This window comes from Lemur catta, chromosome 4 (genome assembly GCF_020740605.2).
Source record: "Lemur catta isolate mLemCat1 chromosome 4, mLemCat1.pri, whole genome shotgun sequence".
In the NCBI taxonomy this organism is placed as follows: Eukaryota; Metazoa; Chordata; class Mammalia; order Primates; family Lemuridae; genus Lemur; species Lemur catta.
Window position 1 is genome coordinate 20,349,776 of NC_059131.1, and position 12,928 is coordinate 20,362,703.

A 12,928-nucleotide genomic window follows, 5' to 3' on the forward strand; every position below is an offset into this window, starting at 1 on the left:
CTGGACACAAAGATTAAACTAGGTCTTATGTGTGGGAAACAAACATAGAGTTAAGTAAACATGGAGTTAAGTAGTACAAAATATTATTGTTATTATTAGCTCTCTTTTGTATATCCTTGAAGTAAATTATTATAATAGGTATTCAATAAATTCCAGCTCAATGATTATTCCTGCATTATCTCTCAAAATGCTGTTAAGTGTAAAGTTATTAATACCATATGTGGACCAGTAGAAGTTGTTATCACCAAGGTACAGATAAAGTATAAAAACAAAGTAAAAATGAAAGTTATTTTTTAAGAATGAGATTGTTGCTTATCTTTCCAGGAGCAGTTTGATGGACTTCTGAGGATGGAAGACAGATTTCAGAGTATTAGGAAGGGTGATGGAGAAGAAGGAGTAAAGGCAGCAGGTTTAGACAGTATTTGGAGGAAGAAGAAAGAAGACAGACATATTGGCTGGAAGAGGCAGTTAAATCCCATTAACCTGGTGACATTTATCAATCTGCTGGTCAGGAATGTTTCAGGTTCATGGTATTTGGTAGCTTAAGTAGGTCTTCAGTTATTTGTGGCAGGGAGTGTCTACCTTAATGCGGGGATTAATGTTAATGGAAAAATGTCTAGAACCGTGCTGTCCAATACAGGAGCCGTGCTGTCCAATACAGGAGCCACTAGCCATGCATGTGACTATCGAGCACTTGAAATGTGGCTAGTCTGAATTGAGATGTATGTACATGATACACTGGAGTTTGAGGAATGAGTACAAAAAAAACTCATTAATAATTTTTATGGGCCGGGCGAGGTGGCTCACGCCTGTAATCCTAGCACTTTGTGAGGCCGAGGTGGACGGAGGCGTTTGAGCTCAGGAGTTCGAGAGCAGCCTGAGCAAGAGCAAGATCCTGTTTCTACTAAAAAAAAATAGAAAGAAATTAGCTGCACAACTAAAAACATATAGAAAAAATTAGCTGGGCATGGTGGTGCATGCCTGTAGTCCCAGCTACTCAGGAGGCTGAGGCAGGAGGATCGCTTGAGCCCTGGAGTTTGAGGTTGCTGTGAGCTAGGCTGACACCACGGCACTCTAGCCCGGGCAACAGAGTGAGACTCCGTTTCAAAAAAAAAAAAAAAAAAGTTTCTGTTGGTTATATGTGGAAATGCTAATATTTTAGATATATTGGGATATATTATTAATACAGTATTATATTTATTTAACGTATTTCTTTTTAACTTTTTAAATGTTAAACGAAATGTTTAAACGAAATGTTAAATTTCATTTTAATTTTTTAAATATTAGAAAATGTTAAATAATCTTAAATTACATATGTAGCTTCCATTTGTGCTTTGTATTATTTTTCTCTTGGAGAGCACTGGTCTAGCATGATGGGAAGGGAGAGTGAGAATTGCTAAGAGAAGGATCAAAATACTGGAAGGTCTGGAAGTGGATGGCCTTTCCTCTATTAGCCGGGAGGATGCAGTTAGTAGGTGCTGTGGTCATGTCAGTCAGCCATATGTAGCAGGGCATGCACAGGCTTTCTCTCATAATCTCCCTTTAATTTATGCTGCTTGGGAGTTGTGCCCTGATGGCATTTACTTGGGAATAAACACATGTGGTTGCTGCTTTGAAAAGGGTGTAGTTTGGTGGTCAGATATGCTGTGGCACACTCCTAGGAAATGACCATATTTGTTTTTGTTTTTAACCACATGGAACTATTGGGAGTTGCACGTTATTTAAAATAACTTAACCCATGACAGAGGCTCCTTTTTAAATTTGTTTTTGTAATGGAATGTATTATACTGAATTTTGACCTGTGTATCAGTGGGAGGGAGTACTTGGGATCTTGTTCACTATCTTGAGATAGTTTGTTTATATGTCAGGTTTTTACCGTATTCATAAAAAGTAGTGTGTGTCTACCTAAATTACTTTATGCCTCAAGATATTATAGGTGAAGATGATAACTTTTTCAACTTTGCTGATATGTAAAAGGGACTTTATTATTATTTTTTTTTAAATAATAGAGGTATCAGTAGAAATTTCAAGTTTCTTTCAGCAGCAGGATGCATCAAGTGGAAAAGACCTTGTTTTACGGAAGCTTATGAAACACAAAGGAAGTTCTTCCAATTTCCTTTGCCTATACTTACAGAACAGCATGTGAGGGATGACTAGAGTTGTGCCGCTTGTATTTATGAGGCCAGTTGTTTGTTCTGAAATCTTGGGTGCTTTGCCCCATTTCCCCAATGGTCATTTAGATGTAAGGTACACTCTGCACAATATTCTTAGCATCAAGGGAATAGTGTTCTCAAAGGACCAGCTGAGTAGGGTTTGAAAAGCCTTTTCTTCATATACTAAAAGGCAGAAGACAAAAAATCCTATATTTGAAGTGTTCTGTAAGAAAATCCTTCAGATTTTTGTTTGTTTGTTTATTGTTTTTGGAAATGTACCAGTGATTTACTCTGATTCCATCCTAAAAAAAAAGAGTTTCTTAGTTTTTCAATTATTTTCAATGAATTTATGGTGCCACTAACTTATTTACTGCAAAGAACTGTGGAAACAGTGTTGATTAGATCAGGGAGGCACATAAGCCAGACAGAATTCTTCCCTGGGAATTTAGAGGTAGTACTAAGGGAACAAGATTGGGCTCTTTATGAGAAACTGGTCTGTAATGTGTCAATCTGGGAGCTTTTTTCTCATATCATCTAGTCAAAAGAATCAGAAACTGACAAATAGAAGTAAAATCAAGTACAGAGACAGTGGAAATAAGAGACAAAGAGAAAATTCTAAGAGTATTAAAATCCTTGGAACTGAGGCTGGACTATATTTTTATCCTTAGGTTCCATGAGATTCCTCATATTCTTTTGATAAATTCTGGCTCACCCCTGTAATCCTAGCACTTTGGGAGGCCAAGGCAGGAGGATTGTTTGAGGTCAGGAATAAAATAAAATAATAATAAATTCTCTTTTATTTGCTCAAGTTAGTTTGAATTAGAATTCTGTCACCTGAAACTAAGAGTCCTAAGTAAATTACTTCCAGAGCATCATGTGAATATATCTGTCAAAGCGCTACCACATTGTAATCTTTTAATTATCTGTCTATTCAAAATAGACTTTAAACCTCTTAATGACACAGACTATTTTGTATGTCTTAAAATCGCCTATATGTAGCCTAGTGCTTGGCATAGTATTTGCTCAGTAAATGTTTGTTGAATGAATGAATGAGTGAATGCATGAATTGTGAGCATTTTTTAATTTTAATTTTTAAATTCCTTTAAAATTTTTTGAATGGATAATATATTCATATTCAGAAATCAAAATCTATGAAAAGTTGTATAGTAGAAAGTCTCCCTGCCATCATTGTCCTGTGCCCACTCAAATCATACCACTTTTATTTTCCTCTCCCACCCCAGGTAAGCACTAATATAGCTTCTTTCTAGTATAATTTTTCAGAGTTTCTTTATGCATATATAAACAAATATAAATATATACCCCCTTTTTTATGCAAATGATAATATATACCCTGTTTTGGGCCTTGCTTTTGACTGAATATAGTTCAGAGGTTTTTTTCATGTAAGCACATAGAGAACATCCTCATTCTTTTTTACAATTGTATATTATTACATTGTATAATTGAACCATAATTTATTAAATCTGAACTCTATTTTTGGGCATTGTTTATTTCTAATCTTTGTTTTCTAATCTTTTCCAGTATTACAAATAATACTGTAATAAATAATCTTGTATATATGTCATTTTGCATGTGTTCAAGTATGTGTATAAGATAAATAACTAGAAGTGGAATTGCTGGGTTGAAGATTATGTTTATAATTTTATCACCAAAATGTCCTTCATGAAGTTCATACAGGTTTATGAACCCACCAGAAATATATGAAAGTGGTTGTTTCTCCACAGTAGTATCAACAGTCTATTAACATATTCGTAGATTTCTGTCAAGTTGCACTTCTCATAATGGCTAAGTAACTCCTGTCAACCTAACCCTTCCACAAATAATAGCTAAGAGCTCTGTACAAAATATAAAGCCATTTTCTTGAAAGCACTGGAGACTGATCAAAGCAAACAGTTACTGGATGTGCATTGATACTTGGAAGAAGGGAAAGCAGAGCCTCGATATTATGGGACAATATCTAAACATTTAGTATATAAAAAACTGGAGTTCTATAAGGACAGGAGAGGAGAAAATGAAAGAGCAGGAAAATATTTGATGAAATAATTCCCATATATTTCCAAATATGATGAAAGACATAAATTTACAGATTCAAGAAGCTCAACAAACCCCAACTGGGGTAAATGCAAGGAAAAAATAAACAAGGCACATTATACTCAAAATACTGAAAACCAAACATAAAGAGAAAATCTTAAATGACCAGAGAAAAGTGATGTTTTATATATAAACAATTGTTTGAGTCACCACTGACTTCTCATCAAGAAGACAGCACAACAATACCTTTTAAGTGCGTTCTACCAGCTATTTGGTGAAAAATGGTATTTCAGTTTAGTTTTAATTTGCATTCCTTTTATCACAGATCAGGTTAAGCATCTTTTCATATATTTAAAAGTCATTTATATTTCTTTTTTGTATACTCTTTAGGTGTTTTTCTCTTAGACTTTTCAGCTTTTCTCATTAGGGACATTCACTCTCTGTGATAGAGTTGCAAAACATTTTTCTGTTTGTCAGTTGTCTTTTGACTTTGCTAATGTTTTTTCTTTTTTTGCCATCCAGGAAATTTTTTTTTTTTTTTTTTTTTTTGAAACAGAGTCTTGCTCTGCTTCCCAGGCTAGAGTGTGGTGATGTTAGCCTAGCTCACAGCAACCTCAAACTCCTGGGCTTGAGCAATCCTTCTGCCTCAGCCTCCCGAGTAGCTGGGACTACAGGCATGTACCACCATGCCCAGCTAATTTTTTCTATTTTTTAGTTGTTTGGCTAATTTCTTTATATTTTTAGTAGAGACGGGGGTCTCACTCTTGCTCAGGCTGATCTCGAACTCCAAATCTTGAGCGATCCTCCTGCCTTGGCCTCCCAGAGTGCTAGGATTACAGGTGTGAGCCACCTCACCTGGCCATCCAGGAAATTTTTACGTTCAGGTAGTCAAGTTAATGAGTCTTTTCCTTTATGGCTTCAGAATTTGGAGCTATATAGAAAGGCATTCCCTACTGCTAGGTTATAAAGACATTTATCAGTGTTTTCTTCTCTACAGTTTCAGTTTTTATACTGAAATCCTCAATCCATTTGGACTTTATCCTGATATGTGATGTTAAATTGGATCTAAGTTTTTTTTATTTCTAGATGGCTGCCTACTTGAGCCAACATCATCAATCATACACTAAATATTTCTGGGCTTATTTCTGGACTGACTTTGTTCCATGAGTCTGTGGATTTAGTACCAGTACTGTCATGCTATAATTACTGTGTTTTATAATAATACTTTACTGTCTAGTGTAGATAGTCCTCTCCCATTCCTTTTTTTCTTGAGACTTTTCCTGGCCAGTATTGATTATTTCCCCATATGATCTTTTGACTTAGATTTTTAAAGATTCCCTCAAAGTAATGAGCCCCAGATCCTAGAAGGGTTGTGTCTTCCTAAAATTTGCTCTCAGGGCACTCTGTTTTTTGATAACATTTATCACAGGTTGTAATTTATAGTAGTGATTATTTTGATTAATATCTGACTCACGCACTAGACTATAAACTCCACAGGGGCAGTCGTCCTGTCTCTTTTACTCATAATATTTGTAGTGCCTTGCATAGTACCTGACACATTTTAGGTTCTTAATACATAGCCATAATGGATGAATACATCTTGACTATTGAGGTTGAATATTGTGCACTCAAGGACTATAGGCAAGTTTCTCGACTGTTCTAGGCCTCAGTTTTTCTCATTTCTAAAATAAGTATAAATAAATAGCATCTACTGAACAGAGTTTTGAGGATAATTCAATAATATAGCTTAACATTTTGTAAAGTATAAAATTCTCATTAGACTAGTTTTGGCTTTCCTTTTCATATTAGTATATATTTAATATTTATAAATGTGGTAAGAAACAATCTCCAGATTTAGGCTTATTGGTTGTTAGAATTCATTTGAACAATCAGCCTTGTCAGATTGTCACCCAGCTAAGGTTATAATCACTCTTGAGTGTTTCTTAGCTTTTAGCTCTCCAAAGAGCAATCATATTCAGATTAAAGCTTATTTGTTGACAAGAGAAGTGTCTCTGAGAAAGCAAGTAAAATTTTCCCTTACAGAACAACCTGACTTTGGAGTCTGTTCTACACAAGATGTCTTCTACCTGTCACTTCCAAAAGGAGAGGAAAACTGTGACACAGCTGCTATCACCAGAAGAAAAGCTTAGACCTAAGAAATTGCCAAAACTTGGAGTCTTGTTACTTTAAGTTAGTTGCCAAGGTACTATAACTTGAAAGAAGGAAGGATGCGCGTATTTATTCCTAATGCTGGGGAAATTGCCATTAAGGCAGTTGGCAGAAAGGCTGACATTTTAACAGTCATAGGTTAGATAATTTTCTACATCTATCCAAGAGAAGATTTGACCAAGGACTGACAAAAAAATCAAATTATTCTGTTCACTTGGCTGCATCTAAATGTCTCATTTTCAGCTTACAGGAAAGAATGCCGTGGAAGCAATCTTTGACGTTACAACAGAGTGACCGTAAATTGCTTGAATTAACTGTTGGAACTTCAAATATAAAAACACACGAAAAGTCATTGTCTGAAGTAGAACAAGGATTTTCATTTGCATTTTATACTTTGTATAATATTTATAACTTAAGTTTTACATTATGATATGGTTTAAATTATCATTTACTCAGTTTCACAGAGGAAGACTGGCTAACAGAGCACTAGGAAAATCAGTGGCAGAACTGAAAACTGAATTCTTGAATCTTATTTTTCAACATTTCCAGTGCTGTTAGAAAGAAGTGCTAAGTTTTCTTTGTTTTTCAATGCCAAAACAAAGAATATATGGTAGGCTTGAAAGTTGGAGATCATAAAATGCTTTTTATGGTTTCCAATAGAACAAATTCCCCTCATAGTCTTAAGCTTCTTTTATTATGAATTTAGTTGTGTAAATCAGCCTGTTGCTGATAAACACAAATTTATTTTAGTTCTGGGATCAGCATGTCTTTTATTATGACTTTAGTTGTATAAATCAGACTGTTGCCAATAAACACAAATTTATATTAATTCTAAGATCAACATTTTGAGAAGGGATAAAGTCGGGATCATCTCAGAGTTTTTAAAAGAATGTTTGTCCAAAATAGCTTGTAGAATAAAAATATATTGTACAAACTAAAATAGGGCAAAAGAGCTAAAATGCAGTGCATGGTCTAAAATAAGCAGTTCAAATGAGTCCAAGTGCAAAATATGTAATTATCTTTCCTATTACCTTATATGTACACAAGTTCTTTTAATTTTTAAAATCCTACATTTCATTCCTTTTGTTGTTTTAAAATACACATATATATATGCATTGAATTTAACAAACTAAAAGTTTTGAAATTACCATTTTAACCTGCAGATTGACATTTTATGCTAGTAGGTAGTAATGGCTATTTATTTATTGGTAGGTGATTGGCCTCTATAAATTAAAAATGAAGAAGGAATGAATGAGTTTGATTTATCATCATCTCTCTAACTCTCTTTCCCAAACTCTTTGAATCCCATGGTTCTTTTTAAAGACCTGTCTCCACATCCTCAGGAATGGCTTAACAAATGTTCCACATACATGTAGTAGTCATTTTAGTGTTCATTAATTTTATGAATGATTGTTGCACACCCTCCAGGGGTTTAGAAATTGCTCCCACCATGGAGGAAAGAGTTTCTGGGTGACCATTGGTCAGTATTAGCGTTTATTTGCTCCAACAACACTGATTTTCTTGCTGTTCCCTGAACATGTAGGCACACTCCTCCATCAACTCTTTTTATACTTGCTATTCTCTTTGCATGGGGTGTTTTTACTTCAGATCTACGTGATTTCCTCACCTCTTTCCATCTTTGCTCATCTGTTACCTTGTCTTACAACTCTATAAAGGAGCTAAATCCCCACCATTTGTGGGTTTTGAGCAAATGAGGATCATAATCTAACTGATGTGTTAAAAAGATCACCCTGCCTGTTGTGATGAGAAGAAACTGAGGGTGAACAAGGGCTGAAGCAGGGGCAATTGCAATTGTCCAGTGAGAGATAATGGTGGTTCAGACCAGGTGGGTGTGGAGGTGGTGAAAAGTGGTGGGACTCAGGATATATATTTAAGGTAGATTCAATAGGATTTGCTGTCACTTTGAACGTGGGGTGAGAGAAAAAGATAGGGGTCAAAGATGCTTCTGAGGTTTTTGGCCTGAGAGACTGAAAGAATAGAATTGGCATTTACTGCAACAAGGAATAAATATTGAGAGAAGAGTACAAAATCAGGAATTTGATTTTGTTTATGGTAGTTAGATAAATGAAATTTGACCTGGGGAAAGGTCTGGGATGGAGTTATAAAATTTGGGAGTCACCAGCTTATAAATATTATTTAAAGTCCTGAGCCTGATTGAGATCACCTGGGGAGTGTAGATAAAGCAAAGGGGCTTAGAGTTAAGCCTGGGTGTGCTCCAGTGTTCAGAGGCTGAGATGACCAGAGGGAGGCCCAGTGAAGTAGAAAAGACCCTGGAAACTGGGGCTGTGGAAACCAAGTGAAGAATTCTAGGAAAGAAGTGATCAGCTGTGTCAAAATGCTGCTGACAGAACACTAAGGTGGAGACTGAGAAATGACCATTGGATTTGGCAATGGAGAGGTCACTGGTGATCTTGATGAGCTGTTTTAGTGGAGTAGTGGGGAGGAAAGGCTGACTGGAGAGGGTTTAAGAGAGAATAATAAAAGAGGAAATGTGAACCTCAAATCGAGACTAATTCTTTATAGGAGATTATTTTGTAAAGTAGAACAGGAAAATGAGATGGGAGCTGAAGAAGGTTATGAAGTCAATGAAGACTTTTTAAAAATGATGTCTGTATGCCGATGGGAGTGATTGACTAAAGAGGGGGAAATTAGTTATATCGGAGAAAGAAAATGGGGACATTTTTGGGGAACATGTATTTTTTTTTTTTTTTTAAGAGACAGGGTCTCATTATGTTGCCCAGGTTGGACTCGACTCCTGACTCAAGTGATCCTCCCTGAGCCTCCTGAGTCACTGGGACTACAGGTGTGAGCCACTGCCCCTGGCTTAGGAACATATCTTCTTGGATGAGTGTTTCTTCTTCTATAGCACTGTACACAGCACTAAAGGAAGACTTTTCTGTGTTTCCTTCCACACCCTCAAGCTGTCACTGGGCTACGTGCCCTCTTATAAGCTCCCACTTAACTGTACTGTTATGTATTGCCTTTATACTTACCACTTTCAAAGTATGATCCCTTGTACTTAGGTCCAGCTGTGTCTGATCTAAAGAACCACACTTAACAGGCCATATTAGTTTTAGAGTCCTCTGGGAGCTTAACATAATACCAAAACCGCACCTTTTTGATAATCTTGGGCTATAACAGAAGGCAAGAATTATATTAGGATCTCACGAACCTCCTACCCACCATGATTAGCTATTTGTAGATCCTTAGTGGCTCCTTTTTTTTTTTTTTTCTGTTGAGACAGAGTCTCACTTTGTTGCCAGGGCTAGAGTGAGTGCCGTGGCGTCAGCCTAGCTCACAGCAACCTCAAACTCCTGGGCTTAAGCGATCCTACTGCCTCAGCCTCCCGAGTAGCTGGGACTACAGGCATGCGCCACCATGACCGGCTAATTTTTTCTATATATATTTTTAGTTGTCGAGATAATTTCTTTCTATTTTTAGTAGAGATGGGGTCTCGCTCAGGCTGGTCTTGAACTCCTGACCTTCAGCGATCCACCCGCCTTGGCCTCCCAGAGTGCTAGGTTTACAGGCGTGAGCCACCGCGCCCGGCCGGCTCTTAAATATTCTCCATGGTGTTGGGTTGTGAGTAGCTGGCACATAATGGCATTCAGTCCTGAAGTGCTGTTCAGCTCTGAGCATCAGTACTGTTTCTCACCCTTGGCATTCCTGGCGGCACAGTGGCTTCTCTGACTCTATCTGGCTTGCCTCAGCTTCGATTCTGTCCTTTAAATTCTAATTTCTGCTTTTTCTGTCACAGGGTTAGGCTTGTGGTGATGAAGAAATGCTCTGTCCTTAGCCAGAGATTGATGAAAGTTAAAAGATGTTGTAAGCAGTAAAACAAACAACAAACAACTAGGCAGATGTTAGCTATCATTGTTGTCTGCTGAGCTCAAGGTTTATATTTCTGCATTTTCCAGGTTTTAAGTCAGAGTTTTAAAATCAGGGCCTTGAAGCCAGTTGCTAGGGTTTTTGTAGAAAGGAGAGGTGACTTGTGGAATCATCTATAAGAGGTGTGCATGCATGCTTATGTACATTCATCCACCTATCCATAAAAAATATTTTTAAATGCTTGCTATATGTATAGATGTGTTTTGGAGAGTTTCTGCTGCTCATATTTTAAAGGAGGGAAGACAGTAAAGACATTGGGAGCTCTTTAGTAGTCACAATATGAAAAGAAAGAGATCCACTCTTTAGAGTACTTCTAGAGACCATCCATGGAGTTCTTTGTTCAAACATGTCTAAGTAAAACCCACTATGTAAAATCCCAAGCTGAGCTACATGCTTGCAATGAGACAGAATGGGAGATTCGGGATTCTACTAGCTTAGCATATGTCTTTGTTGCCTTTGCAGAGGTTCCCTGGAACCCCTAGGTCTCTGCATAGCCCAGTTGGAAAGCCTCTCCTCTAGACTATAATAAAGTTTTTAAAAATGTGATTCCTTAGCCTTTCCCATCATAAAAATTGAGAGGGAAACTTTTTTCTTTTACATGAGTTTTCTCTCTTAAGAAAACTAGAAGCTGTTATTTATAGCTTAGATAAATGTTTTAAATCTCCAAATCTCTAAGCATCTTTCCTATGGAGATTAGTTCATAGAAGAAATTACTGAAAACTATTAGTTGATGATAATGATGTTAATGGACTTTTAGGAGATAGGAAAATTATTTGTGGTACCCACTGATATACTCCTTTACATGGGTAGAAGTTTGACCTTTATATATACTTCAGACACATTATAGTATAAAAGATGGTGATATATGTTGTCGGCCTTCTGGGTTATAAACATTAGTGAAGTGGTCTGATTGCTTGAGTAAAAACAAGTGAATCAAAGGGGTAGGTCTGTGTTGTTTGGGTTTTAAAAAAAAACAATAATCACATATTCATGTATTCTTTTCATACTTTTAAGAAATGAAAAGGTAATACTACCGCAGTATAATTTTATTGCACATTTAAAACACAGATTTTTAAAATTGTGCTTTTTAGTAACTAATAATTTAAGAATTCTTTTTGATTCTCCCCTACTTTCCAACCTTCTTTTCTTGCCTGATGGTAGGAAACCCAAATTGAAGATGCCTGCATTTTGAACAGGTTGAACTTATGGCCTTGGCTATAATTGTCATTTCACAATCTATTTTTGATTTTAATCTTATTATTATACCTTTCTTTCTACAGACTGGTGAATTTTCAGCTCGTTTCCTTTTGAAGTTGCCAGTGGATTTCAGCAATATTCCCACATACCTTCTCAAGGTAAAAGTATATGATTATCAGTATGAAAATATAAATAAGCTTTTAAAATAATTATTTAACTCAATATTTATATGACTGGTTTGTCAGCATTTTGTTCAGGTGATGAATTCTACTAGAAATATTTATTGCTTGAAGATCCACTGAGTTATTTTTTAGGCCGGACATAGTGGTTCACACCAGTAATCCTAGCACTTTGGGAGGCTGAAGCAGGAGGATCGCTTGAAGCCAGGAGTTTGAGACCAGCCTGGGCAACATAGTGAGACTCCATCTCTACAAAAAATAAAAAAATTAGCTGGGCTTGGTGGCGCGTGCCTGTAGTCCCAGCTACTTGGGAGGCTGAGGCAGGAGGATTGCTTGAGCCCAGGAGTTTGAGGTTGCAGTGACCTATGATTGCACCACTGCACTCCAGCCTGGGCAATAGAGTGAGACCCTATCTCTAAAACAACAACAACAAAACAGATCCATTGAGTTATTTTGTTACCTGAAACCTAAAATGGTAGCTTTAACAGTCATTTAGAACTGAGTTTTTTGTATAAGATAAAATTAGTATAAGTAAATTAAACTTTGGAAAAAATCACTTTTATTTAATAATCATATTGGGATGAAAGACTTTCGTAGAAATTGTCTAATGTGCATTCTGTCTTTAAGTAGGATTTCATATTAACTGTGCTGTGCTAAAGGGCATTTCATTTTCTTTATTTATGTCAGCGGTTGAACTCAGGCACCTTTAAACTTAGGCTGTCCTGAAGAAACCCAGAATCCAGTTAGACCTGTGTATATGACATTCTTTAAAATATGTAGGCAAAGTGTGGCCTGGGGTACAGCTACTTTGGGAAGGGGTCTGTAAATGCTCTGCAGAAAAGAGGTAGAATCTAAGTGATTAGGCTGTGGTTAGTGTGAGAGAAACTAAAGGGGCTAGGAGCAAGTTCTAAGAATGAAGCTTTCAGACAAAGGCCTACGTTCACCATAGATGAGGGTTTGGGTTGTGATTTAAAGTTTGACTGGCTTCCCTCTGCCTCATATTTCAACCTGTGGTGATTTAATTTCAATCTAATGTAAGAAAATTTTTTCTTTCCTAATTTGATGCTAGTATTTATAACTGTCTAAAGAGAAGATAGAATCCTTGTACAAGTTTCCCTGCATATTTCAGTAATCAATAAATAATATTAGATATTAATATTGATAATTATTGGGAATATGACTTGATAGAATAGACACTATTGACCATATATATATATAAAATATATGGTTCTTACATGGGATAGAGTATTTTTATTCTGAAAATGAAGTCT

The 12,928-nt window shown here is 36.4% G+C and overlaps 1 protein-coding gene across 2 annotated transcripts in view; it reads left to right on the plus strand.

Annotated features, from left to right (window-relative positions):
• The window catches only part of BABAM2 (BRISC and BRCA1 A complex member 2), a 387,195-nt gene that overhangs the window by 125,427 nt on the left and 248,840 nt on the right, over positions 1 to 12,928 (plus strand). For both annotated transcript variants that reach the window (XM_045549309.1, XM_045549308.1), the window contains exon 6: positions 11,562 to 11,636. In XM_045549309.1, the coding sequence (XP_045405265.1) occupies positions 11,562 to 11,636 (75 nt within the window). The remainder of the gene's footprint in view (positions 1 to 11,561; positions 11,637 to 12,928) is intronic.